The sequence below is a fragment of the Nicotiana sylvestris genome, chromosome 8 (genome assembly GCF_000393655.2).
Source record: "Nicotiana sylvestris chromosome 8, ASM39365v2, whole genome shotgun sequence".
NCBI classification, from domain to species: Eukaryota; Viridiplantae; Streptophyta; class Magnoliopsida; order Solanales; family Solanaceae; genus Nicotiana; species Nicotiana sylvestris.
This window is the reverse complement of record NC_091064.1, coordinates 43869332-43894534: the sequence shown is the minus strand read 5'-3', so window position 1 is coordinate 43894534 and position 25203 is coordinate 43869332. Positions and strand designations below refer to the sequence as shown.

At 40.5% G+C, this 25203-nt stretch overlaps 1 protein-coding gene across 1 annotated transcript; it reads right to left on the bottom strand.

The window, feature by feature from the left end:
• Positions 1-13493: 13493 nt before the first annotated feature.
• Positions 13494-14372, bottom strand: LOC138874966 (uncharacterized). The gene has a single exon (XM_070153765.1). The coding sequence runs from the start codon at positions 14370-14372 to the stop codon at positions 13494-13496; it is 879 nt and encodes a 292-aa protein (XP_070009866.1).
• Between the last annotated feature and the right edge of the window lie 10831 nt (positions 14373-25203).

The window sequence follows — 25203 nt, the reverse complement described above, 5'->3', positions numbered from 1 at the left end:
CTGGACATGGATCTTGTCTGAAGTATTGGTATGGAGATCGATCTTCTCTATGAGGCTGGATTGGCCTGTTTTTTCGGTACTGGGTGACTTATAGTTAGTGATATATATATTCTGGGATAGATCTTCCTTGGTCCAAATGGGCCATATACAGTACCGAGTGGTTGAGCGCTGTTAGTGGAAGTATTATACGCAATAATGATCATGCTATTTGTTCATTGGTACTTAGGGGTTCCTAAGCTTTATACTCTGCATTGTTCATAGGGTGTTTGTTCACTGTTGAGGATTTACTTGAACTGTAAGCATGTCTACTTTTCTATACAATTAAATGTTGCTACCAGTTGAGGTTTGGTTCGTCACTACCATTAGTCCATAGTTTGGACTTGTTACTTACTGAATTAGTGTACTCACGTTACCCCTTGCACCCCTGTATAGAAATCCAGGTATCTCGGGGCATGGTAGCGATTGTTGATCACACCAATTGGAGACATTCTGTGGATATTGCGAGGTAGCTTCTTGGCGACCGCAGTTCTGCCTTCTCCTTTCCTTATCTTCCTTTAGTATATTTATTTGGATATTCTCAGACCATGTTGGCCATGCTGTTTCGGACATATGTAGTGGTTTTAGCTCATGACTTAGTGACACGCGAGGTCGGGATTGAGTTTTCTTTCCGCTGAATTTTGATTTCTACTTTTATCTTATTGAATTTCTGTTAAAATTATGATTTTCCTTAAGTTTTCATTTGAAAAAAATGGAGTATTTGGAAATAAGGGGCTGGCCTAGTATCATGATAGGCGCTATCACGACATGGTTAGATTTTGAGTCATGACATAAAGGAGTGAGAGATGGACCATCAGAAGATGCAAAAAGATTCTTTAAATTAGTAGAAGAAGGGAAAGAAGAAATATGTCCAGCGTGTGAGAATTTCTCCAAATTAGGTTTTACGATTCGGTTATACTTGTTTAAAGGCATTCATGGGATGAGTAATGTGGCATTCAAAGACTTGTCGAAGTTGTTAAAAGAGGCATTTCCATTTGCTCAGCTACCCGAGTCTTTCTTCAAGGCAACAAGCATGAAATAAGATTTGGGTCTTCATTATGAAAAATGCATGCATGTCCTAATGATTGCATGTTATTTTAGAATGACAATGTAAATGCAGATAATTGTTCTTTTTGTGGGTCTTCTAGATAGAATAATGTTGTTAATGTCTTGACTAATAAAAAGAACAAAACCCCTGCAAAGGTTTTAAGACTTTCCAGTGAAGCCTCGATTTCAGAGGATATTCATGTGTCTCGAAACAGATGTAGCTATGAGATGGCATGCCACTGAACGACCGAATGATGGAAATATAAGACATCCTTCTGATGGTGATGCTTGGAAGGAATTTGACTCTTTTCACCCTGAATTCTCTAGCGACCCTCGCAATGTTAGATTGGGTATTTCAAGTGATTGTTTCAACACGTTTCGAACAATGAGCATCTCCCATAGCACGTGACTTGTTATGTTAATGAACTATAATCTTTCACCTTGGATTTGCATGAAGCCAAACTATATAATGTTGTCAATGATCATCCCAGGTCTGTCATCTTCGGGAAATGACATAGATGTGTATCTACAACAACTAATTGATGAATTGAAGGAACTATGGGAATTTGGGGTAGAAACATTTGATGTCGAATCCAACCAGATGTTTCAAATGCGTGAAGCGTAAGTGTGGAAAATTAGTGATTTTGCTGCACTAACAATGCTTTATGGATGGATCACAAAGGGAAATTTTGCATGCCCACTTGTAATTATGGAACATGCTCTCAATATCTCAAGCATAGTCGTAAGATGTGCTACGTGGGTCATCGAGCATTTTTGACTCCTGAACATTCATTTCGAAGAGATAAGAAATCATTTGATGGTAAGGAGGATCATAGACTTGGACCTACTCCATTGTTGGGTACAGAAGTCCTCAAAGAGTTGCGTGAATTCAAGAATGTCTTTGGAAAGGGCAAAAAGAAAAGGTTTCGGGATAACAAGTGCCCATAGAAGAAAAGATCCATCTTCTTTGAACTATCATACTGGAAAATTAACAAATTGAGGCACAATCTTGATCTGATGCACATTGAGAAGAATATATGTGATAGTATTCTTGGGACATAATTGGAGATAGATGGAAAGTCAAAAGATCATGTAAACTCTCGTTATGATTTGCAACGAAAAGAGCTTCAACCAATATAAGATGTTGTAAGTGGAACAATTTCTTTGGCTAAAGCTTGTTTCTATATGAATCCAGTAGAGAAGAGGCGATTTTGCACCTTTAAAAATGCCAAATTTCCAAAAGGTTGTGCCTCGAATATATCACATTGTGTGCATGAGAAATAGATGAAAATATTGGGGTACAAGAGTCATGATGCTCATTTTCTAATGTATTACTTGCTCGAAGTTGGTAATAGAAAATCGTTACCCAAGAATGTTTCTTTGGCATTGATTAGGTTGGGCAACTTCTTTAGAGCCATATGTGCTAAGGTTATATCTTGATAGATTGCATACTGAAATCAATGATATTACATGTGAGCTTGAAATGATTTTTACTCCAACCTAATTTTTATATAATGCCTCATTTGCCTATTCATTTAGTAAATGAAATTAAGCTTGGGGGTGCAACTCATTATCGTTGGATTTATTCCACTGAAAGAAACTTGTGCAAGTATAAGGCATTTGTTCGTAATCGAGCTTATCCAGAAACGTCAATTGTAGAGGGGTTTTTGGACGAAGAGTGCTTGACGTTTTGTTCGAGATACCTACTAATGGGGTGAAGACAAGATTTAGTAGGTACCAAACTGAGAATGATGGGGATATTGAAAGAGCAAAATTGTCACCTATATTTCCTAAAATTGGTCATCTAATTGGAAGTAAGAAAAAGAGAAAAAGAAATATTTTCCTCATGGATTTGCAGTTATGTTCTGAGGCACATAGATATTCTCTTTTCAATACTAAAGATGAACAAGTGGAGGCGTTTATCATGTAAGATAAAATATATTATCATCACTTGTATTATAAGCTTTGTTTATTTTATTTTTTAATATTTTTAAATTTAATTGATATGACTTATGATTAAATTTGAAACGTATGGCTTGCAGGGAATATAAAAATTTAATTGATAATCGTACTAGATCAAATGCGTGGGTAAGAACAAGAAATCATAGTCAAAACTTTGCCGAATGGTTTAAAGAGAGTAAAAAAGCATTGACATGCCCAATCATTCGCGATGGCTAACTAAAGGACCTAATACATTGGCAAAGGATATACTGGATATTTTATCAACGGCTACTTGTTTCATACAATGATGCGGGATGCCCCGTTGAAGACTTAAAATAGTAGAGTGACTTTGTCAGTAACAACTGATAGTTTTGCTAGTGCTAGGGACCAAAATCCCATTGATGGAGAGGTTCTCTACTGTGGAGCTATTTAGAATATCATTGAGATTGATTATTAGGGTCTCTTTCGTGTTGTACTATTTAGATGTGATTGGTTTCGTACTGAAGTAGATGAATACGGGTTAACTCAGGTATACTTTAACTGATTATGTAGTACTGATGACTCTTTGTTGTTCGCATCTCAAGTACATCAAGTTTTTTATGTGGAGGATCCAATTGAGAAAGATGTTTATTATGCAAGGAATAAAGTCCATGTTGATTTGTATGATTTCGAGGAAGAGAATATTCCTAATGTTGGGGAGACATTTTTGGCGGGAGCCTAATAATGAAGCAGGTCCATCAACTAGATTAGCTGACATTGATTTTAGATGGTCGAGAGAAGATGTACCTCTTGATGTTATTGATATGCCAATTGATGCACAACATTCACAAGAAACAATTATGGAAACATTATAAGAAGAGGATGATTTAGATGATATGGATTGGGATTGGATGTAGATTGATGATTGAAGAAGAAACTTCTGATTTTTATTTGTATTTTTTATCTTCATTGTCTTCTTTTGAACAATTTTTTGTTCTTGTGTATGCTCTTGAATTTTTTGTAATATGCTAAGTACTTGAAACTATAGTCTGATACGAAGCTATTTTAATATGTTATAGTTCAAGCTTAGTTTGTTTCACTCCAAGCTTTTATATTATCCATTGTTGGAGATTTTTTTGTTATAAGAAAAAGCCTGCCTCTCCCGAAAGCTGTGAATAACTATAATGATTGTTGGTTTGATATGTGTGAGAGAAGTGAAAGCAGACTTTTCAGTAAGGCAGAATACATAACCAGCCCCCTAAACTATTATCTTTTCAAGCTAAATTCCTTCTTGTTCTACTATGAGATCGTTTCTGTCACAAGCTGAATTAGACTCAATTGGGCATTGGATTTCTAAGTTTTTGAGCTGCAATATTCCTTATTTCTGATGAGTTAGATACTATATTGGGTTGGCAGCTGCTCTTGTTTGAAAATCAATTGAATTGGTAAATGTGTTAACCTATTTTGACAGCAAATTCCTACACTTATTCACCAGGAATTTCAGGTTGTTTAATGGCAGTTTTGTGCTCAGTTTCTATCCAGTTTGGATTAAGAAGGACATGATTTTTGTTGTAGTTTAATGTTTAGAGGGAATAAGCTTCTCAATCCTTGCAGTGTTCTCAACAAGAAATATTGGTAGTACTATTTTTGGATCTTCATGTATTCATTGGATATGAGATTTAAAAACCTAACACTTTAATTCTTTGATGTGTCAATGTGTTCCTGGAATCTTCTCTAAAGGTTCCATTCAGTGGTTGAAAAGGATGCAAGTTCTCTGTAATGGATGTTGTCAGGTGTGTGTGTTGTAATGAATCTTCTCTGTAATGATTCTTCTCTAAAGGTTCCAGCAAGAGTGTGTTGTAATTGCCTTAGTTATTATCAGTACATATAAGATATGAAACTATAGTCTGATACAAACTATAGCTTTCACTTTGTTGTTGTTGCTGCATATATTCAGTTGCTTTTATTATAAATTTTGTTCTTGCATATGACCTTTGTTTTCACTTTTTCCTTTGGCTTTTCCTAGTCTTGCAATCTGTAACCATTACTTAAAAACCATCATATATGCATCTTGGAATTCTACTATTGTCATTTATATAATACCTAATAAAGTTATTTTTATTTGTATTCTTCATCAGATTTGATAGACATGATTCAAGAAAAACCTTCAAAGCCCAAAAGAAAGACAAGCACGACATACACAAAACCTGGAACAATGGCATCTTTGGCAAACCAAATAAGGACTTAGTTTAGCCAAAAATATGTTGTTCTCGCTAGACAATCAAACAAAGAGCGGCCGAATATTATTGAAGAGAATATTCCATAATATCCAGGAGTAGTAGCCCATGTACAAACCAGATCAACCACTTCTCCAGCAGCTTGAACAGATTCCAAAATATATTTTTTCCAGCTTCGAGAATATCATATTTATCCTACAATTGGTATAAAATCTGTTAGTGCAGAAAATATGAAAGATTTTCAACCAAAAGTTAATAATTATGAAGTCTAGACCTTGGTATATTCCAATACATCCTCTTTTGTATCCATCTTCCTCCAATCCAAAATATCAAGAGGACATAGAGTCGCATTCCTTCCTAATGTATTGGGGAAGCTTCCATGCTCTATCACAATGCCATCACTAGGACCGACAGGTTGATTGAAGTTGTTAAGTAAAATCCATTTACTCTCATGTCGTCCATATACACTTTTCATCTTTGTTTTACCTTTTTTTTGTTTGATTAGAAGGGCCTTCAACTATTCGAACCAAAGAAAACCACTAAATCACTATTGTTGATACATTTTTTATGACTGAAATAGGATGTGAATATTTTTAGATAAAGTCTATATGTTCTTACCTTGTTCTTCACATTGTTCATCTTCAATAGGAGTTGTAGAATTCAACTGAACTTGTTCCTCTACTTGTTCCTCTATTACTTGTGTGAATTCAACTGAACTTGTTCCTCTATTACTAGAGAAAGAAGGGAAATACACCAGCAATGGCAATGGTCATTGCTAGTGTATTTTCCTTCTTTCTTTGCTTTAGGGATGCTACTGTAACTGTTTTCAATGGCTTTCTAGTTGTCTACAGTCTGATAGTATTAATACTTGAGTGAAATTAGAACTATGTAATATGCATTGTCTAAATAATGCGAGAGGAACAAATTGATTTGAGGCAAATAATGTATCGTCGTCTCTTGATGATGCAGTCCCTTTCTATTACTTGAATTTTCAGTTTAAAAACTCAATTTATGTCTACTTTCCCAACATGCAAGATTATTGATGTCCTTTAATTTGCTAGAAACAATCTAGTATATGACAAGTAAAAAACCAAAATTATCATGAAAAGGAAATCTCAGTATATAGTACAAAATGCAACTCCCTTTTATTCAAAGAGATTCATTGCTAAACTTTCATGTGAAATCTCAGTATATAGTCCAAAGTTTTAACCCAAAGGAACATAAATAAGTAATCACTCTTATGTGAAAACTTGCTTATGACAAAACGTTGTCCTTGGACTGAGGCCCTTGCATAGTCTTAGTCTTTGTTGGGGTTTCTACTATGATCTTCATGTTGGGTTGCTGCTACTGTTTATTTTTGCAAGCGACGGCAATCCATCTCCTTGTTGTTGTTGTTTTTTCTTTCTTTGAATGTTCTTCCTTTTCCCTTATATTATGTTTAATATATAATTCTCAAGTCCTACTTGTAAGTTGTTGTTTGATGTTTCTTTATGTTTGCAGAGAATGTCTAAAACTAACATTGCGAATCGGAAAAAGTTGAAGAATCCCCACACTGCTAAAAAAAGAAGTTTTGCTTTAGTTCGCTCTAAGTTGGTGTGTAACTAGCAAATCATGGAAAAACAAGTCAGTTTTAGCTTTTGTTTTGTTCATGGCAGATCAGTAGGAATGCTAATTCACTTTCATGTAACTAGAAAAATGACAAGGAAACTTCGGATCCTTTATCAGCAAAGGAAGTCTTTGTAGCTACAAGAAAAAGAAAAGTTGGTCGATTATACAAGTCCTCGGATGAAGATACAACTAGTAAAATTGTGCGAATTATATTTAACTAATGTTATATCGAGATCAATTATTTGTTTCTATTTGTTTACTTTTTATTTACTTGAATTTTTTTTTTGAGTTTGCTTTGTAGGTTTAAATGGAGGAAATTTAAGCACAACAAAACGAAAAATGGTAGTGAGTCCATAGAGGCATTTGTGTCTCTCATGGGACCTGAACATCCGGGATATTTGAGATTGTATGGACGCGGGGTTACAACAACTTCTTTGAGAGGGAAAGTAGAATGTTTTGAACCCTCTTCAAATACTTCAAATTCTATAAAAAAATTGGAGGAGAAGATACAAAGAATGGAGGAATAAATTGAGGAACAAAAGGCAACTATCCGTCAAAAAGTTGTTGCAGATGTCCTTGCACGACTTCAGCGTTCAGGAATTGATATTGATGCTAACATTATTCTAGCGGCATTGGGTGATAATTCATTGGGAGAAGTTTCATTTGCTCAGCAAACAGCATTGCAACCAATCTGTCGTCCATCTACTGGTACCAACAAAGAAGGCCAACTCATTCCAAGTATTAACTCATTGAAAATTTAATAAATTTTGTGAGATCTACTGTCTTAGGTTAGTACTTCATGTGCTGCACTTAATTATTTAAATGAGGTCGTGACTGAAGTGATTGTTGCTTGAGTAGGTTGAATAATTTAGTTATGATGTTGTTTTGTGATGTAATAGTGTTCGAAAATGTTAAGGCAGATTGTTGCCCTAAAGATAACAGATTGAAGAGTTGTTTGATATGGTTTGGAGAGTCGTTTGATATGGTCTATCTGTTCCTGATCCTGGTTTGTTGTATGTTTTTAAATATCATTATAACAGACGGGGGAGTTGAAAATTATTCTTGTGTATAACATAATGTTGTTTTGAGCCGGTTAAATTTTTTGGGATAGTCATATTTACAAAAAAAACTCTACCAAAAATCTTAAAAATTTAGAGAGTTAGAAATTTTTTAAGTTATCAAATTGGTCATTCAACACTTTGTTATTCAATTATCTTAAAATTTTCTTTGTTTAATTATTTCTGATTGAATTTTGTAGGTGCATCGATTGCGGATGAAAGCAGTGAAGACCTTACTTGAGTTTTGTTTATCGTTGTTAGACTTTCAATCATCATGTTCAAGGATATTTTAGTTTAGAACTTTTTGTACGCAAATTAAAACTCATCTATTTTTGACTTTTGAATTGTTGATCAAACAAATATATTCATATTTTTTTTGTATATCTATAATGCGAGTTAGATATTTTAATCTTATTTTGTGGTTTCTATAAGTTATAGTTTATAAAATTTCATTGCATAAGAAATATTTCACATTTTGCTTCCACAAATATTAGATATTACGATAGTGAATTGGTGCATGTGATGACCCAAAAGATCATCACTCGTTTTGAAAGTAAATTTAGTGTTACGAGGACTTAAAAAACTCTTTTTGTATCACCTCAATTTGTGTGCGCAGTCTGGGCGCGTTTCCGAAAAGCTTTCATGGGAAAACTAAGTAAAATAAGGAAATTGACTTTTAAGAGTGAATAAAGTTGACGTTGGTTACCGTTCTTGGTAAACGGACCTGTACCCATGATCTGACGATCTTGTAGGGTCCGCAGTAAAATTTGGGACTTGGGCATATACCCGGAATCGAATTCCGAGGTCCCAAGCCCGAGAAATAAATTTTTGAAAGAAATTATTTAACTAAAATTATAAGAAGTTTTGGAAATGAAAAGATGTTTAAAGTTGATGGTATCGGGCCCGTATTTTGGTTTCAGAACCCGGTACAAGTCTTATATAATAAATAAGTTGAACCTGTGAAGTTTGGTAAGAATCAGAGTTCGTTTAGTATAAACTGGACATTTATTTGAGAATTTGGAGATTTTGATGTTCTTGAGTGATTTCACGAATTTGAGGTTTAATTCATAGTTATTGATGTTATTTGCATGAGCAAGTCCGTATGATATTTTTCGACTTGCATGCATGTTTGGTTTGGAGCCCCGAGGGCTCGGGTGAGTTTTGGATAGGCCATAAAGTGAAATTGGACTTAGGAAAACTGCTGTTGTGTTGCAGGTCTGCAAGTTTCGCAATTGCGAAGCCTGGCTCGCAAGTGCGAAGAAACATCGCAATTGCGATGATTGGATGGGGAAGGGAACCTTCGCATTTGCGAGGCTTATGTCGAAAATGCGACCTTAGCAGGCACCGCAATTGCGAACAATTATTCGCATTTGCGAAGAAAGCAGAGGCATGCCTTCCTTCGCAATTGCGAAGCTTTGGCCGCAATTGCGAGTTTGCATTTGCGAACATATAATCGCAAATGCGATATCTGCGCCTGTGCAAATTATAACTTAGTTGAAAATTCTTCATTTTTTCAAACTCCCTAAAACCCTAAGCTCTCTTGGGCGATTTTCTAAAGAAAAGTTCTTCTCCAAATCGATTGTAAGTCATTTCTTACTCATTTTCTTTAATCTATAACATCGTTTTACATGATTTCAACTCATAATCAAGGGTTTTCATGGGGAAAATTGGGTTTTTTGGGTAGAACTTAGAATTTTTAATTTTTGGGAATTTGGACCTCGATTTGAGGTCCGATTTCAAAATAAATTATATATTTGAGTTCGTGCGTGAATGGGTAAGCGGGTTTTGGTTCGAACCTCGGGTTTTGACCATGTGGGTCTGGGGTCGATTTTTGACTTTTTGGGGAAATCTTTAGAAAACCTATTTCTATGCATTAGAATTGATTCATTTAGCATTTATTAATATCGTTAAGTAAATTGTGGCTAGATACAAGTGAATTGGTGGTGGAAACAAGAGGTAAATCGATAGTTGAGGCTTGAATTCTGTTCGTGGCATTGAGGTAAGTGTTTGGTCTAACCTTAGCTTGAGGGATTAGGAGTTGTGCCTTATTTTCTATGTGTTAATTGTTGAGTACGACATATAGGTGTGGTGATGAGTATCTATACGTCGGTGTCAATCATGCCCTTGAGTCTTTTACATGATTAATATGGCCCCGTTTCATATTATTCATGCTTTATATGATGATTTCTATTATTGAACAAGGCTTGTGGAAGTATTATTGGTAATTGAACATTGTAGAGCGTTGGCTCAAGTTGAGAATTGAGTGTTGAAATAATTGTGGAAAAGAGAATAGGTTTATGATATTGTCTTCCTTTCCGGAATGTTATTGCTTTTGATATTATCTCCCTTGCCTGGATATTATTACTCATGATATTGTTTCCCTTGCCGGGATATTATTGCTATGCTATTGTTCCCTTGCCGGGATTTTATTGTGATATTATTGATTCCCTTGCCCAAATTGCTTTCTGATTGTTGCTTGGGTGAGGAAGAGTGTAAAGCACGAAGGGTGATGTCGTGCATGTTTTTGAGAGTGTTAATACATGAAGGGTGATGTCGTGCTGATATTGTGAGGTAAAAGCACGAATTATGATGTCGTGTCGCACGATGTAAAATGTCGTGCCATGATATGAGTGATAATGCATGAAGGATAATTCCGTCCATGATTATATGAGGTAAAATCACGAAGGGTAATGTCGTACCGATTATATTGATTCTTATAGCGAGGACGAGAGTCAAAGCACGAAGGGTGATACCGTGCACTTGTCTTTGATTTCCTGATTCTTGCTGATAATTGAATTATGGTGTTCTTTACATTTATCTATTGGTTTTCTGGTGTTACTTGATATTCCCCGCAACATGTTTCCCCCTCCTATCTTTAACTGTAAATTTGTGCCTTTATTTTCCCGCTGTATATGATTTAACTGCACCGGTTTATTTGGTAGTATTATCCTAGCCTCGTCACTAATTCGTCGAGGTTAGGCTAGGCACTTACCAGCATATGGGATCGGTTGTGCAGATACTACACTCTGCACTGTATGTAGATCCCGATGTTGCATCTTTTGGACCATAGTGAGGTTGCTTCCTTCAGTCCATCACGCGACCCGAGGTAGTCCTGTAGGCATCCGCAGGCCTTGGCGTTTCCTTCTATCCTTCCATACTGTTTCTTTTATGTATTTCAGAAATAGCTTTGTATTTATCTTTCAAACCCCTATTTGTAGTATTCCTAAACAGTCTGTGAGATTGTGACACCAATTCTGGGTAGTTTTTACTTATGGATTTGTATCGATATTATTCTAAATTGTTACATTTCGTTCTTCCGCTTTATTATTTTTGCTATTTATAAAATGTTAACTCATAATCGTTAAGGGATTAAAAATGAAAAGGAAATAATTGGAATAATTGGCTTGCCTAACGTTTACTAGTATGCACCATCACGACTCTCGAGGGTGGGAAATCCGGGTTGTGACATTGTGATAGACAATATAACTGTTCTAATAGATCTAGAAAATAGCAATAGCAGCCCTCTAATAACTGTTGCAATAAGATACAGATTTTTGTTCCAATATATAACAAAACCATTACAATAAATCATGTAAACCATCGCCATAGACTAAAAAAGATCGTTAGTATAATTATAACACAATGATTTATAACCATTTCAATACAACAAAAAGTCGTTCCCATAGTCTAGTCAATGGTTGCAATTATAACTATTACAATAGCCACATATGGAGACGGTTTTGAAACCGTTACACATAACCGTTCCAATTGGCCTATTGTAACGCTGAATCTTGGAACGCGTCATAAACTATCCCATTAGCCCTACAGGGATGGTTTTAGTATCTATAGGTACGGTTTTGAAAGGGTTGCCATAGGCTTAATTTCTAGTAGTGTACCATGTACACGATTTCGAGTTAGCAGCCATTGTCCACGCCATTAAGATTTGGAGGCATTATCTTTATGGTGTGTCTTATGATGTTTTCATATATCACAAGAGTCTCCAACATTTATTCAAGCAAAAGGATTTGAACTTGAGGCAACAGAGGTGGTTAGAGCTACTAAAGGACTATGATATCACCATTCTTTATCATCCGGGAAAGTCCAATATGGTGGCCGATGCTTTGTGTAGGAAGGCTGAGAGCATGGGGAGTCTTTCGTATATTCCATTTGGGGAGAGACTATTAGCTTTCGATGTTCAAGCTTTGGCCAACAGGTTCATGAGATTGGATGTTTTGGAGCCTCGCCAGGTTCTTGCTTGCATGGTTTTGCGGTATTCTTTGATTGAGCGTATCAAGGTGCATCATTATGATGATCCCACTTGTACTAAAGGACATAGTGCAGCATAGTGATGCCAAGGTTACTATTGGTAATTATAGGGTATTGAGGCTATAGGGTCGGATTTGTGTGCCTAATGTGGATAGATATTGAGAGTTGATACTTGAGGAGGCCCATAGTTCATGATATACATTCGTATGTGTGCTGCGAAGAAGTATCAGAACTTGAGGCAACACTATTGGTCGCAGAGGATGAAGAAGTATATTGTTGAATATGTTATTCGGTGTTTGAACTGTCGGCAGGTGAAGTACGAGCATTGGAGGCCTGGAGGTTTGCTTTAAAGGCTTGATATTCCGGAGTGGAAGTGGGAGCGTATCACTACAGATTTTGAAGTGGGGCTTCCATGGAATTTGAGGAAATTTGATGCAGTCTGGGTCATTACGGACAGACTAACCAAGTCTGCACACTTCATTCCAGTCATGACTACCTACTCCTCAGAGCAGTTGGCTAGGATTTACATCCGTGAGATTGTTCTCCTTCAGAGTGTGCCTATGTCTATTATCTCATTTCGAAGCACTCAGTTCACATTGTATTTTTGGAGAGCAGTGCAGCGAGGGTTAGGCACACAGGTCGAGCTGAGTACAACATTTCATACCCAGATAGGCAGATAGTCCGAATGCACTCTTCAGATATTGGAGGGCATATTATGAACCAGTGTCATGATTTAGGGGGATCATGGGATAAGCTTCTAGTAATAGCAGAGTTTGCCTATAACAACGACTATCAGTCGAGTATTATGATGGATCCATATGAAGCCTTAAATAGGAGATGATATCGTTCTCCGATTGGTTAGTTTGAGACCGAGAGGCTACTGTTGTTCGACACTAATTTGGTATGTGATAGTTTTGAGAAGGTGAAGTTGATTCAGGAATGGCTTCGTACATCGTAGTCCAAGCAGAAAAGTTATGCTGACAGTAAGGCTCATGATGTTTCATATATGGTGGGTGAAAAGGTTTTTCTCAGAGTTACGCCCATGAAGGGTGTGATGTGGTTCGGGAAGAAGGGAAGTTGAGACCTAGCTATATTGGTCCTTTTTAGGTTCTTGTGTTTGTTGGAGAGGTGGCGTACATACTTTCCTTGACACGTAGTATATCAGGAGTTCACCCATTATTTCATGTTTCTATGCTCCAGAAGTATTATGAGAATCTTTCACATGTTTTGGGCTTCAGCATGGTGCAAGAATCAGGTCACCATGTACCTGACACTGATGACACTTTCGGACAAAACTAAAGCAATCCTTTTCCATGGTCATCTAGTAATAACCTACCCAAAGGATTTTCTTTGCAAGGACATATCCATTTATATGGGGTCCACATACTCCCGCATGCACTTTATTCATGATTTTTCCAGCCTTTTGGGCATCCACGCATCTTAAAAGGTTCAAGTCTGGAGTTCTTTTGTACAAGACCTCTCCGCTCAAGAAGAAACTACTGGCGAGCCTTCTAATGGTTCTCTTTTCGTCTATACTAGCTTTCTCGGGATATTCCTTTGTTTTCAAAAACCTTTTGATATCATGATACCATGGTTGAACATCTGGTTCTATTACAACCATATTGTAATAACCATGTCTTTCTCGGATTTGGATCTCCAACGGGTCGATATGGACATTACTCGGATATGGCAACATTTCGGCCAAGGTAGCTAATGCATCAGCTAACTCATTGTGGAATCGGGGGATGTACCTGAATTCAACAGACTTGAACCATTTGATAAGATCTTCCACATGTTGCCTGTATGGGATAAGCTTGATGTCCCTATTTTCCCATTCACCTTGAGCTTGTCGAATAATTAAGTCAGAATCTCCCATAATTAACAATTCTTCCACATCCAGTTCAATTGCCATGCTCATGCCCATAATGCAAGCTTCATACTCGATGGTGTTGTTCATACAGAAGAAACAAAGTCGGGATATGGCCGGATAGTACTGACCAGTGGGCAAAATCAAAATTGGCCCAATCCCGACACATTTTGCATTTACAGCTCCGTCAAAGAATATTTTCCAAGCATTGGTGCCTTCTGGAATTACCTCAACTGAATTTACTTCCTCATCTGGAAAGTAAGTACTCAAAGGATGATATTCATCATCAATAGGATTCTCAGCTAGATGATCCGCCAATGCTTGAGCTTTCATCGTCGTGCGGGTGACGTAAACAATGTCAAACTCACTGTGCAGGATTTTCCATTTTGCTAGCCTTCTTGTGGGCATCGATTTTGGAATATGTACTTCAAAGGATCCAATCTGGTTATGAGATAGGTGGTATAAGCCAACAAGTAACGCCTAAGCTTCTGAGCGACCCAAACTAGGGCACAGTAAGTTCTTTACAACAAAGTGTACTTGGTTTCATAACTAGTGAACTTCTTTCTCAAATAGTATATGGCTTGTTCTTTCTTCCCAGTCGCATCGTATTTCCGGAGAACACATCGAAAAAAATTCTCCAACACTGTCAAGTACAAGAACAAAGGTCTCCAAGGCTCGGGTGGGACCAACATTGGTGGATTCTACATATATTCTTTGATTTTGTCGAAAGCTTCTTGACACTCATCCGTCCACCTGATTGCCGCATCTTTCTTCAATAGCTTAAATATGGGCTCACGTGTGGTAGTCAACTGAGCAATGAACCTGCTAATGTAATTCCACATTCCCAACAGACTCATAACCTCTTTCTTGGTTCTCGGAGGGGACAAATCCCGAATAGACTTTATCTTTGTTGGATCTAGCTCGATGACCCTCCGATTGACTATAAACCCCAAAAGTTTCCTAGATGGAACTCCAAATACACATTTAGCTGGATTTAACTTCAAGCCATACTTATGCAGACACTCAAAGAACTTTCTCATATCCCCCACATGGTTGTCCTGCATTCTAGATTTAATGATCACATCATCCACATACACCTCAAATTCCTAGTGCATCATGTCGTGAAAGATGGCAGTCATAGCTCTCATGTAAGTTTCCCCGGCGTTCTTCAAACCAAACGGCATGACCCTATAACAGTAAGTTCCCCAGGGTGTGGAGAAAGCCGTCTTTTCTACGTCTTCTTCATCCATTAGAACCTGGTGATACCCAGCATAAAAATCCACGAAAGATTGTATCTCATGTTTGGCACAGTTGTCAACAAGAATGTGGATGTTTGGTAATGGAAAGTTGTCCTTGGGACTTGCTTTGTTCAAATCCCGATAATCAACACACACTCGGGTTTTCCCTCTTTATTTGGCACTGGGACCATATTAGCCAACCATATGGTGTATCAGACCACTTGGATCACACCGGCTTTCAGCTGTTTGGTGACTTCTTCTTTGATTTTGTCACTGATATCCATTTTAAACTTTCTCTGCTTTTGTTGGACAGGTGGATAACTGGCATAAGTTGGAAATTTGTGCACGACTAAGTCAACACTCAGTCCTGGCATATCATCATAGGACCAGGCAAACACGTCTTTGAATTCGAGCAAAAGTTGGATCAATGCATCTCTAGTTCTTTCGTAAGTGTGAATGCTTATCATGGTTTCATGGACCTCTTCCGGACTACCCAAATTAACTGGCTCGGTTTCATTTAAATTTGGCTTAGGCTTATTCTCAAATTGTTCCAGTTGTCGATTTATTTCCCTAAAAGACTCATCTTCATCATATTCTGGTTCTTGATTTATTATTTCATAGTTAGACAACGTATTAAGATCTAGGCATGAAGTATACAAGCATGGCATGTTATTTATGTCCGCATTATTAGAACTAAAAAAAAGAGATAAGAAAAAATAACAAAAATCAGAAAGAATAAAGAAAGAGATTCATAGATGATGAAATATTGATTTCACTTCATTGAATTTGAAGTTATGAGGGTTTACATCAGACTTTAAAAAACAATAAACTAAAAAAATTCGAGTTACACCTTGAAATAACTCGAAATGCAGAAAAAATGGCAAGACTGAACTAACGGGATTCCCGCCTGACTGGGAACGGAGTAGCCTTCCAATTTTGAAGCTTAGCATTTGGCCCCATATATTGCACCTCAGCAGTGCTTGAGCCTTCACCCGGTTGGACCATGTGAACCTCGTACAACATTTGCCTCATTGCCCCACAGATGTCCTCAATTTCTTCGGTTGTGAATGCCTCTTCTTCTTCTATGTATCTTGGCTTAACAAACGTCCCGGCGAGATGCGGGACCGGCTGAGGCAGGACCCACCCATTTTTCTTACGTTCATTTGCCTATTTTACATCAGCCTCTGTAGCTTGGAAGTTGTATGTGGCAAAATCAGAGGGTCCAATTTCTTGCTATTAAGTCACTTCAGAAGAACACCTCGAGGACGCGAAGCTGTGACCGAGTTCCCTCCCTCAAAGTAGTTGAGGCCCGACCTAAAGAGAATATTGATCAAGGCTAGAGTGAAATAGGGGATTCCCAAGGCATGCGGATAAGTCTGACAAAGTCGACCTGTCCGGAGCCTGTATCAAGGTGTCACATCTAGCCGTCTCATCTCCATACCTTTACAATTAATGCATTTTGTACTATGTTTGATTTCTCCTCCTGTATAAAGGAGATCCTTACCACTTTGTAGAGGGTTGTTGTTGCTCCAACTATTCCACACAAGATAAATAACAACTCTCTCTCTCCTTCTTTTCTCTCTAACATATTCTCTCGACACTATTGCTATTGCTTATTACGTTCATACTTGTTCTTCATTTATTGCTCGTTATTGCCCAAAAAGAGCCTCCTTTAATTATATTCTAACTATTAGCCCCTTCCCGATTATTACCGATAGCTCGAGCCCGAGCCTAGGTATCGACCTCGAGGCTCCTCATCGGTTAGTCTGAGGACCGGACAGCTAACCCCTTGGTTTGATTATAACTCTATTTTAGCTCGCACTTCATCTTTTATCTTCATATATCTAGCATCAACTGCTTTAACAACTTGCATAAAAATAGATCACGTATTTTTAGAGTCCCATCAACAAATTTAATTGTTATTATGATTTTCACGGTAAACAGTTTGGCACCCATCGTGGGGCTAAAAATAATACTGATTATTTTCTTGTTGGTTTTGTTACGCAACACAAGTTATCTTTCACACTTTTTCTTGTCCAAGATCTTCGAATTCAGGTCAAAATGTCTGGCTCAGTAAACAGAGTTGAGAACAAAAACCTTGAGAACCACAGAGAAAACGGTATGGCTGTTCCAATTGTTGACGCGCCGCCACAGAACCCCGACAACGCACCTGGGCCGATTCTAGGGGACGCGGGTTCACAAGACACAAAATAGGTCAACGAAACCTCACACGCCGACAGAAGCATACAACATGGCGACCAACAGGAAGCCCAAAAAACCCTAGCTTGGGAAGAACGGGAAGTTAGTCTTCATATTATTTTTGAAATGTTTCAGGCACAACAACTGGCTACCGCTCAAGTACAAAGCCACTCGAAGACTCCCAGCATAATAGCACCGGAAGCTACTACCCCAGCCGAACAGGTACCGGAGTGATCGAGCAACAATGGATCGGTAGTTGATCCTACCATCGTAAAACTACTCAAGGACCTCACCAAAAGGATCGAGTCGGGCGAGAAAATGATAGTATCCAACGAAGGTCAAAACCTATAACTCCAGGCTCGACCAAATCTCAAGTGCACCCCTGGTCTTGAAGGGTGTAGATTCGAATAAGTTCGTACAACGGCCGAACCAAAGGAAGCGGCTCCGAAACCCATTCCAAAGAAGTTCAGAATGCCAGAACTCCCAATATGCAACTGGACCTTAGATCCCAACGAACATGTCACTGCATATACGTGCACGATAAAGGGCAACGACATAAAATACGACGAGATTGAGTCCGTCTTACTAAAGAAGTTCAGAGAAATGCTCTCGAAGGGGGCCATGATGTGGTATCATAACCTAACTCCCAACTCCATAGATTCATTTGTCGTGCTAGAAGACTCCTTCATAAAGGCACATGCCGGTTCCATCAAAGTAGCAACTAGGAAGTCCGACGTATTCAAGATTAAGAAGAGGGAGAACGAAATGCTACGAGAATTCGTGTCTCACTTCCAAACGAAATGAATGGAACTACACCCGGTCTCCGATGACTGGGAGGTGCAGGCCTTCACTCAAGGCCTAAATGAACGAAGCTCAGTGGCCTTAAGGCAGCTGAAAGAGAATCTGATCGAGTATCCCGCCGTAACTTGGTCGGACGTCCAAAACCGTTACCAGTCAAAAATCAGGGTTGAGGATGGCCAGTTGGGAGCCCCCTCGCGCTCAGTATATCTGAGCAGACTTCTGGCGAAGGAGTCGAAACTGAACAAAGAGAGGAATCAGTCGTACCCCGAAGATAGGAGGAAAGCCCCGAGATGCAATCCGCCTCACAACGATCGATTGGTGAACCGAGGACAGAACCTTCTGGACCTCATCAACAGAGGCGAATTCGACAGGGACATGGGGCCAACGGTGGCACCTCAACTATCAGAATACATCGTCAACGTTGATGTGCCGGAGGTCGTGTTCACCATTATCAAAACCAGGGACACCGAATGGCCTAGGCCTATTCAGTCGGATCCGTCCTAGAGGAATGACAACTCAGTATGAGAACTTCATGATACGCACAGCCATAGGGCCAAAGATTTCCACCAGCTCCGAACGGAAATAGCCAGGCTACTCAATAAAAGTCACCGCCGAGAATTTGTTAGCGACCGACCTAAAATTCAGTTCCGAGAAAGAGAGGCAGCCAAGAAGAATGAAGCAAATGAGCCATGACATATTATTCACATGATATTGGAGGGGCATCGACACTCCCCAGGAACCTGTGAAGAGGAGGACAAAAATATCCATCACCAGAGAAAAATGAACCCGGGGATACGTACCCGAAGACGCCCTCACATTCAGCAAGGAAGGCTTAGAAACCTCACCCCAACTTCAAACAATGCACGGGTAACCTCTTTCTTCATTCATTCATTTCGAATAAAACATGCGCTTGTGAATCCAGGTAGCTCGACCAACATTATCAGGTCAAGGGTAATAGAGCAGCTCGGACTGCTAGACCAAATCATGCCCGCCTCTTGAATCCTTTACGGATTCAACATGACGATCGAAACAACGAAAGGAGAGACCATTCTCTCAGTCAGCATGGCTAGCACGGCCCAAAACACCAAATTCCATGTTATCGAAGGAGACATCAGGTATAACACCTTATTCGGACGATCGCGGATACACTGCATGAGAGCAGTACTATCCACTCTTCACCAAATGATGAAATTTCCAGCAAAGAACGAAATTAAAACCGTCTACGGGGAACAACATGCGACAAAGGAAGTGTTCGCGGTACGTAACATAGCGCCGACACCAATATCTCCACTCTCGAAAGAGTCTAAGGATAATCGAACTACATCTTCGGCTAAGCCTAATTAAACACAGCGGAGGACCATATCGAGTCCTTGCTCCAAATAATAGGGACACATCAGACATCAGAACATCACTGGCGCATCCCACGATAAGGTAAGACCACCTCCCTTTTTCATTATTTTACACTAACCAATATGCAGGAGCCCAGTCAGGGTAGTTGGAAGTACTAACCGAACTCGAAGATCTCAAGGCCTTAACGACATCTGTTGCACTCTTTCCCTTTGACCGAGCTTCTGCCCCAAAGAGGGTTTCACCGACAAAGTTTTTAACGAGGCAACATCCACGTGCTACCTAAGGAGGATCCAACAAGCGTATGAGGCTTATTTTGCAATCAACCCCGAACACCGAAGGGCACCCCCTTGAGAGGTCATCCACTCGGAAGAACCAGTGACCGACAAACAAGGTTCCAATAGGAAATGATATGTCGGGCCAAACGATCACATGAACCGTGTCCGCATAAGTCGGGCTCACATCAACGAAACAACATGTACTTATGCCAAACAATCAAAGAGTATCTTTCGCCAAAGCATCTCGTACTCTAGAGAAAATTCAACATTTTCACAACAAGGATCCCTTCACCGAGAACGCCCCTAAGTACTCGGAGACTAGCGTCAATAACTCAGCACCCACATGGCCTCAGGGTCAGAACTTCACACTAATAAGCCATCAACGAGGTAGAACAGAAATCACGAAACATCTCCAAAAGGGAAAAATATCCCGAACACTTGTTGACTGGCATCGCAAACTCAGAAAGCATATGACCCTAGGGTCGGAATCTCCAAGATCATAAGCCCTCAATGAGACAATTCCGAGCTCACGAGTAACGGCCCCCGAGCCTAAGCAAACTTGATAACTTGGAGACTATCGCCAGTCACCATTCATTTAAAAGCCCGAGGCCATAAGACCCCGAGCGGGCAGACTCGGTCTAGTAAGACCTATTCAAGGTAGCAACGAAAACTGTAAGACCTCAAGCAAGACATGGATCATACTTGTATCAAGTATATAAAAAACTGTAAGACCTCTACAACATGAAAAAACTGTAAGACCTGTACGGCATGAAAATACTGTAAGACCTCTACGACATGAAAATACTGTAAAACCTCAAAAGGCATGAAAGTTTGGTAAGACCTTACTATAGTCATAAACTAAATCCCAAAGTTTATGCTATATGTCGCATTTGTAAGACTCCCGAAAGGGCATACCCTCAATGTAGACGCCTAAACTACTACACTTGGGGATCAAAAATGGCTCCGGCCAAACAAAAATGACTACGGTCATACGGTTGTACTAGCTGAATTAACGCGACTCGGGGATGCCCGACTGTCGCTATGAAATCATAGGCCATTGCTTCGAATCTACTTCAAAAAGAACTGGTTAAACAGGCTACCCTCGACAGGAAAAAGAGCTTCGACCATGTCAGCTCCATATCACAAGGCTTTGAGCTACTCAGCCTACGAGCTAAACCTTTCGAGGTGATCGAACATCACCGCAAACTACTTGAAATCGAGGTTCTTCCTGAACCGACAACGGGACAGGCAAAATCATTTCAAAAAGTCTTTAATGAGAGGAAAACAAGCCTACATAAGCCTAAAGGCAAAGCGTAAGAGCCATTGTCGCCAACATAATGAGTCCCAAGGCCACACACACTAAAGGTTGCAACTACCAAAAGCGTAAGAACCACTATCGCCAGCTTATTATTTGAAAGCTTGAGGGTCAAAATGAGCTCCAGTCGTAACCCGATTTGGAGACCGGACCCAAATAGTTAACTATACATGCCTAAGGGCAAAGCGTAAGAGCCATTGTCGCCAGCTTAATGAGCCTCAGGTCCATGCATATAGAAGGTCGCTTCGACCCAAGGTACAAGAGCCATTGTCGACAACCCGCACAAATACAAAACTTGAGGGTTGATTGAGCTCGATTCGAAACCCGACTCGGGGACTTAACCCAAAATAGCTAAAATACAAATGCCCAAGGGCAAGGCGTAAGAGCCATTGTCACCCGCCCATGCAGACACAAAAGCTTGAGGGTTGAATGAGCTTGAGTCGAAGCCCGACTCGGAGACTAAACCCTAAACAATTGAGCAAAAGTGTAAGAGCTCTAACGCCAGCTTACACTAAAGGTTGCATCGACCGAGCGCGTAAGAGTCTCCGGGCATGCCTAATGAGCCCTAGGGCCATATCATGAATCTAAGGATTCTCACCAACTTTGAAACTGGTCCGCCTGCTCAGAAGCAAAGCAGAAAGGGGTAAAAAGAAATAAACCTCAAGTTTTTCTTTTATTTACAAATGTGAAAAAATGTGTTCTCCGTCTACAAGCGCGCTCTAAAGATTTCACATATAAAATGGCAATGTCTATGCACCGCCCCTAAGGGCTACGACCTACCAGCCTCATCTTCACTCTCCTTGGGGTTGGACAGGAATGATCGAGCATCGCGCTCGTCCGCCCTCACTAGTGCCAGCTCTTCCGGGAGAACAAAAACCCTGGCACCGATTTCCTTGAGAACCCTTCTTTGGGATCTAGAAGGAGCATATTCTTTGATCCTCTCTTCACAATCTAGGATCCTCTTCAACTCGGCTTGGGCGTCGGCAGCATCCTTCAAATAAATTGCCATCTCTTGGTCGGCCTTAGTCCGGCTCAGTGCTGTTTCGGTCCGAGCATCAACGATCTCAACTCTAACCTTCGAAAGTTTGGATTCAAGCTTCATGATCATATCCGCTTGAACTGAAGTGTTATCACGAGCGAAGCGGAGTTGGACCTTGAAGGCAGGAACTTTAGCTAAGGCACTTTTCTCCTCTGAAGCTTGAGCCTACACCTGAGCTCTTAGCTCGCCACAGTCATTTATGATTCGGTCGGCTTCACCCCTAAGGCGCTCCAGGGCCTCGGTCTTTTTCTGTAGCTGGGATAGACGAAGAGTTAACCTGAGAAGTTAAAAATCAAAACACATACCCGCCCGGGATGGTAAATTACCTGCTCTATCAAATAGCTCTCATAATTCGAGCTCCGGTACGCCTCATATTGCCAGTGTGTCAACTCAACTTCCTTCTCCTTGCAAAGCAGCCCAAGGGACCTACCCTCATCCAGAGCTTTCCAAAGCCTAGCCCCATAACAAAGCAACTCAGACCTAAGCCTGTCAAAAGCTTGCAAAGGAAAAACTCGATAATGAAGGGAAGACACGAGATTCGGAAGGCATGCGCCAAAGCTCACCACAAAGTGAAGTCGGCGGATTTCTGAATGATGAGCACACCTCTGTCAATCTAGTCCCCTCAGCCCTTGAAGAATCAACCCCGACCGAAGCACGATCACTCGGTGGAACCACCTCTCCAGAACCGGAAATTTTGGGCGTAGCAGGCTCGGATGATGTTTTCTCCTCAAAGACTCAGCCTTGTTTTGCCCTGTTGTGAGCAATATCACACTATGAATGCGTATCCCGTTTGTTATTGTCGTCGTTCAGTTCGAAAGCTGGCAACCCCTCCCCCTCTCCAGAGGAGCACAGCCTCGCTCTTGGAGACCCTCCGATACCTACGACGGCAAGGTTAATGCATGAAAAGGGGGAAATGCCCTCCCAAATGTACGAGGGACAAGGAAAATGTAGTATACACACATACCATGGTATTTTACTTCCCATCTGCCCCGGACCACAGCTAGCCACCTACGCTCGTCATAGGTCGAATGGGTCGCCAGCTTCCGGACCCAACCAGGCAGATCAGAAACTTCGCCCGATGCCCATGAAATTGCTGCAGAGAAGGGAGAAACACGATTAATAAACTAGTTTCCACCACGAGCAAATCTGAGAAAGTAAGAGATGCTCCACTCACACGTATAATTTCATTCCTCGGGGAATGACATAAGTTCTACGGGGATAACATCAGTCGTCCGAACCTGAACGAACCGGCTAATCCACTCTCGATCTCCATCTTCCTCATCATAAATAACAAAGAGCGTGGATTAATGGTACAACAAGGTTAGCAGACCTCGATGATGAAAGGGCCGGTACAGCCTGACAAGATGACTGGGCATGAATTCAACCCTTGCCTTCTCCACAAAGAACCTCATCATCGGCACTATTCGCCAAAATGACGGATGTACCTACGCCAAAGTAATTCGATACTTTAATTAGAAATCGATCACGACCCTATCACGGGGGCCTAGTGCGAAAGGGTACAAGTACACGTTCAGGAACCCATCAGCAAAGTCGGTAACACCCTCATCCGGGGGAAGCACCTGCAATGCTACCCCCTCGCCCCATCCGCAGTCTCTCTTCACGAGCTCAAGGTGCTCCTCTCTTATCGAAGACATAGTCTTCAAAGTGAACTCCTATGGATCCGGATCACTGGGAGTGGAACTCTCCCCTCTTTGTCGGGCAGACCGTGAAGTAGCAGTCATGGCTATGTTAGAACTAGCAAGCTGAAGCGGGAACCTACACAAATGCTTTTGCTAAGGAAATGGAAGTATGTCAATCTAAAATATTGGGATCTCCCAAGAAGCAGGAGCATCCCCGTATATATGTGGGGAAACAGCAATGGTCAGCCTACCCAAGTTAGGCCCCGTGAGGTCAATGGCTTAGATACGAGTTCTGAGGTGGTACCCAACCTCGGGGACCTCCATCGAAGAGAAGTAAGGCTTTAAAAGACCAACCACGTCGTCTCCAGTCCCGAGGTGGTACCCGACCTCGAGGGCTCCTCTCAAGAAGAAAAGTAAGCACTTCGAGCTACATTCATAAGGGTTCGACCTCAGGACATCGCCTAAATATGGGTAACCCCTCCTCAAGGACCTACCTACAACGCCTTAAAAGGTTATCTACATCAAGTTCAAAGTAAATCTCTAGGTGCCAGAAGCTGACCCTCACTCAAAGACCACTCTCAAAAATTTCAAGGTTCGATGCGCTCTCTTCATGTGACTCTAGGGTCCCGATGACCCGAGTCTATCGAACCATTTCAGGAGTGGTCCGAGGAACAAAGGTTGGCTTGGAAAGGAGCCATTTCTATCAGCCAAAAACCAGAAAGAATGCTTGCACCCGAGTTAGATATTGAGGATTGTCAACAAAGGCATACATTCAGAACCCCACAAGTGCACAAGAATATGGCAAGTATCAAAGGCAGAAGTCAAGAAAATAGTTTCACATTCATATTCATAAACATTTGCTTACAACGACCCTCGAGGGATCCTTACATATGATTACAAAAGCCCACAAGGGGTCCTTACATAGAAACAAAGAAACAAAGGGGTGGACACCCATGGTAAAAGTCTAAGGACCTAGTCTACCCTCGAAGGTTCATCTCCGGTAGCAGCATCTCCGAGCACCACCTCCTCACGCTCGCATCCTCGAAGGCAACTCCTTCGATTGACACCTCTTCTAGTTTCCCATCTCGATACCACGGAATAACATTGCCGAGGGAGAAGATAAAAAAGAGGAAGGGGGAGGATGCAGAAGAGGCAGAAAAAAGAGACATAACCCGCCGTAGCCAAAGATTGAAGATTCGGTGGGGCCCAGCCTCAATGACCGATTGTGCCATTTTATCCCCTGGGAGAAAGAACCCAAGGGATAAAGCGCCACACCAAGCCAGGGTAAGAGAGTGAGCAGCGGTGTA

What these genes read in the sequence shown, in the direction of transcription:
- LOC138874966 (XM_070153765.1), bottom strand. Translation starts at nt 14,372, where the DNA reads ATGAAAGCTCAAGCATTGGCGGATCATCTAGCTGAGAATCCTATTGAT.